Raw genomic sequence first — 4,928 nt, forward strand, 5'->3', positions numbered from 1 at the left:
GGCCAGACAGGTCTTGATTTAAATCCTAAATTGCGTTCTGTATTTAGAAAAAAATCGACTGAATTAAATACTTAATAACTAATTTAAAGTGTGGAGGACGTTAGTTTTGACTGAGACAAAATGTTTGTTTCCCAACAGCTCATGGTGTGCAGTCTCCTCCAGACCTACACTAAGCTCCGTCAGCTGCCTCGCCTCTTCTCTGAGCTCCTCTCTGTGATCTGTCAGCCAGCGCTGGACGACCTACGACCTCTTCTGCTGTCTGAGAGCGTCTCCGCCTCGCTCAGGACTTGTCTTCTGGACACTCCCGCTTCCCAGGGCCTAGAGATCTGCTCATCAGTGCTGGAGAGCATCAGGGGATATATACTACCTGGCCTGGTGAGGGAGGACAGAGAGGAGAAGATGGAGATCGACGGGGGAGGAAATGATAAAGGGGAGAATAAAGAAATAATGGTGGACCTAGAGAGAGAGGATGCATCTATGAAGCTATTCTCCCTCAGCCACCTGCTTCATGTTGTCTTGTTTAGTCTGAAGACACTAGACAGTGCCTCTCCTCTTCCTATAGTCAGGCAGAGTCAGGGATTGATGGAGGTGATGCAACAGGTAGCCAAGGAGTTACTGCATCTGTTGTCAACAGAAAAGAAGGCTGGAAAAGCAAATGTCAGTTCAGTTAAAGGGACACCAAGGAAAGGCAAAAATACTGTGGACCTCAAAGAGTCGGAGGAGGTCGCACTGTGGGAACAGAAGACCCAGGAGGCCGCTCTCCTCCTCAGGTACACCTGGGTGGAAGTGGACACGCTCTTTAGTATCTACTGCAGCAAATACACATCTCTCCAGACAGCACCAGCGAGTGAGACTGGAGGCGGTGCTCCAGCCCTAACCCATATAATCAGTCTCCTATCTGGGGAGATTGTTCCAGCACGTCTACAGCCGTCTCGCAGACCCATGAGCTGTTTGCTGCTCAAGCTCCTCACTTTGCAACAGATGAAGAAAGTCTTGTTGGACACCTCCTTACTCTCTGAACCCAGCACTGCAGCACCGCTGAACACCGCGGCCCAGTTTATTTTGGCTAAATCCGAGTTGGAGGCAGGTGTGGATGGAGAGCAGGTATGGGACGGGCAGATAGCGAGTGTGAACGCCGGCTCCTACCATGTAGCACACTGGTATCTTGTCACGTCCAATTTGCCTTTGATTGCTCCCCACCTGAGCGGAGAGGATGTGGGCTGCGTGGCAGACATGCTTGTCAATTCACTGCTCAGCAGACAGACGGGCCAAGGGAAGGACCCGCAGCCCGGCTGTTTCACTTTCTCTCTCGTATCTTCACAACTTCTCCAAAGCCCCGTTCTTGCTGAGTTGCCTTCAGTGTTCTCTGCCACAATGTGTTCCCTCACACAAAGGATCATCAGCGTTCTCAAGGCAGCTCATGTACCCAAGGTTTGTCCTACGCTGCTGAAATTTCCGGAGAAAGGAGTGTCCGCACAAAGAGAGGCTATAGTTGAGGATATATTGGCATCCTCAAAGACTGGAGAGGCGTTCGTATTGCTGACTGACACACAGAGCAAAGACCTGGTGGACATACTCCAAGTCTTAACAAACCTTAACCCAGATGGGATGAACTCTGAGGATCTCTCCTCTATTTTCCTACTCCTCTTCTTCATGCTCACCTCCACCTCTAGTCAGCTAGACCAGGTGGACGCTCCTGGATCTGGAGATGATGTCCTCTTCCTGCTGAAGCTACTCAGGGTTATGACTTGTCTCCTGGAGGGTAGAAACTTCCAAAGTGTTTTGAAGCTCATCCACGGTGGTACTCTGCTGCAGGCTTCCGTGGCCTCTCTCCTCTGGCGTAGCAACAATGGACGATTTCAAGCCACAGGCAGCTCTCAATGGTTGGATTTGATCAAAGCAGTGCAGAGCTTCATCAGGTCCTTGGTCCAATTGATTATAGTCAGAAATAGCAGTGTTCGACTCAACCTAGACCAGTTTGCCTCCTACCTTACCAGTATGGAAATGTCAAACGTGCAAATTGTGGCGTCCAGTTCAGATAAACCAGATCCAGGAGCGTCTATTTTGTCTGTTCATCTCCTGCTGGCATCGCTGACCTCTTTCTCACAGGCAATGGCCTCTAACCTGGGAAGAAGTAAACCAATGGACCAAACTTTGACTCGGATGCTCACAAGAACGACTGCTTCACTGGGACCGGCTGTTGAGTCCGCCCTAAAGCCCCAAACCGTCAGTCAGTCAGTCATCCAACCGGCCAGCATCCTCGGTCAAGCCTTTGTGGTGGAAGTCGTCACTGTCATGTTGCACTGTGAACTTTCCACACATTCAATGGACGATGAGAACGAGAACAACACCCGGCTCACCCTGAGTCACATGACCCTCTATCAGGGCTTCTGCCGCCAGATCTTCAAAGAAATAAGTTGTGCCCACAGGCCGTTGGACTTCCTGGTTTCCTCGCTCCATTTCCTGTCCGTTTTCTACAAAGCAGTGGAGAGGACGGGAGGAGAGAGGGAGGAGGAGCAAGGAAAGGAGAAGAAGGAAGGAAAGGATTTGGATGAGCTGTACATGCAGATACTGCAGAATGTGCACAGACTGCTGGCAGGTACATGGACACACATGTCATTCACCTGTGCTATCAGTCAGGGTTTTTCTTCCATTAATTACCTCTGTATGTTGCACATATTGACATACGTTTACAACTGATTTTATCTGGTTTATTCCATGTCAGCTGTTTCGGATAATAAGTGTTCATGTTCAAATAGTCTATTTAGTTATTTTCAAAAGGAGATTTCATATTTCACAAAAAACGAAAGAAAATCAAACACAAGCCTTGTTGTTGATCTTATTGGACAGAGATTTGAATCATCCTGAATGTGACACATTTTCACTTTTGCTTTCAGCTTCGTGGCTTTCTGAGAGTGACGTTTGTGAGCTGGAGCCAGCTGTGCAGGAGCTGCTACGCCACCTGGTGGAGAAAAGTACTACAGGACGATTCAACCTGCTGCTGCTGCTGATCAGAGAGGGACTGGTCACTGGCAAGCTGAGGGCAGGGAACTACAGGGTGAGGCTCAATTCTGATGACTTGTTGTCTGATGTTTAAATACCGGTTCATTGGTTTAAATTTAATTTCATTCAGGGATGTTATTACAATGTTTCACATGAGCAGCTCTCTTATTTGATGGGTGGGAAGTTCTGCCTTGTTTTTTTCCACAATTAATCACATTTGCTGTGACATTGAATACCTCCCTCTTCTGCTGTTCTCCAGGAGGTGCTATCTGCAGCAATCATCACGAAGCTGCTGTCCTGTTGTCAGTTACCTGAGCCCTGCACTAAAGCTCTGTGGCTCATTGCACCACAGATTATATCTGCTATGGTGGTGAGAAACAGACACACACACACACACGCGCACACACATGAAATGATTTGCTTCAGTGGGCATATACACACATACAAGACAAGCACACATACATGCACTTGAACAAAGGTTTGGGAAATTTGTTGTTGGCATCAGGGATTGTTTGACTGTATACAAACCTCATAACATACATGCTGAATGTTCAACATTGTTTGAAAATGTCCAAACTTAAGGAAGGAAATTATATTTCATGATCGCAGTTTCTCTGCCAACCCGACAGGAGGAGCTGCCCGCCAACCTAAAATACTTCAAACAGTGTTGTGTTGGTACATGTGTGTGATGTTGCGCTGACTAAATGCCCCCAAACACAGACCATAACACGTAGTAACATATCAAGTTTTAAATCACTGAAATGAGGATGTACTGCGGTAATGTTTGTAAAACACACTTTTTTGAGGCTGTGCATGTTTTAGTCAGTTTTAGAGAAAAGGGATTGAATTGACTGAATAGTGCACTTGTTGGGTAGAAGTTTACATTTTCATAATCTTGTGATTATTTCTTCCACGTGAAGACAAAAGGTAAATCATAAAGCAGACATTCTCCGTATGACTTGCACAGCACTGTTGAGACAAGCAGGGGACAGTAACGCGCTGAGTGTTTTACAGTATGTCCTCACAACAGCAATCATTGTAGTGACAGTGTGCTGGAAGTACATGTTACAGCCGTCGTGAGTGACTCAGCAGTCACTCTCAGTTTGCTGCTTTCCGTTAGAGTGCCTGTTCATTGTCATTTCCACTGAGGCTCTTTTTAGTCAATGTGTTTTCCATCAGGCCTGCTGCTGGGTGGAGCAGACAGACAACACACACATAGACGGAGCAATATGCTAACCATGCTGTTCTGTCTGTGTTGCCCACACTCACTATGTCCATATGTTTGTCATCTGTCTGATGTAATATTTCTATATTTCTTCCGCACTCTTCTCTTCAGACGGTTTGAGAGAAGACCCATTTAAACATCTTAATTTACATTTAATACATTTGTAATATTTGTATATTTAATATTTGTATTTGTATAATATATGTGTGTATATATATATATATATGTATATATGTGTGTATATATATGTATATATGTATATATGTGTGTATATATGTGTGTATATATGTGTGTATATATGTGTGTATATATGTGTGTATATATGTGTGTGTATATATATGTATATATGTGTGTATATATGTGTGTATATATATATGTGTATATATATGTGTATATATATGTGTGTATATATATGTGTATATATATGTGTGTATATATGTGTGTATATATATGTGTATATATGTATATATGTGTATATATATGTGTGTATATGTGTGTATATATATGTATATATATGTATATGTGTGTATATATATGTATATATATGTATATGTGTGTATATATGTGTGTATATATATGTGTGTATATATATGTGTGTATATGTGTGTATATGTGTGTGTATATGTGTGTATATATGTGTATATATATGTGTGTATATATATGTGTGTATATATATGTATATATATATGTGTGTATATAT

At 43.8% G+C, this 4,928-nt stretch overlaps 1 protein-coding gene across 1 annotated transcript; it reads left to right on the forward strand.

Annotated features, from left to right (window-relative positions):
* Positions 1 to 49: 49 nt before the first annotated feature.
* LOC116379232 (unhealthy ribosome biogenesis protein 2 homolog) lies at positions 50 to 4,335 on the forward strand. Its single transcript, XM_031841172.1, has 3 exons — positions 50 to 2,599; positions 2,898 to 3,058; positions 3,263 to 4,335. Exons 1-3 carry the CDS (start codon positions 121 to 123, stop codon positions 3,473 to 3,475), a joined length of 2,853 nt encoding a protein of 950 aa, XP_031697032.1. The 5' UTR covers positions 50 to 120; the 3' UTR covers positions 3,476 to 4,335.
* Positions 4,336 to 4,928: the final 593 nt, after the last annotated feature.

The sequence above is a fragment of the Anarrhichthys ocellatus genome, unplaced genomic scaffold (assembly GCF_004355925.1).
Source record: "Anarrhichthys ocellatus isolate YVR2014 unplaced genomic scaffold, GSC_Weel_1.0 scaffold3940, whole genome shotgun sequence".
Lineage (NCBI taxonomy): Eukaryota > Metazoa > Chordata > Actinopteri > Perciformes > Anarhichadidae > Anarrhichthys > Anarrhichthys ocellatus.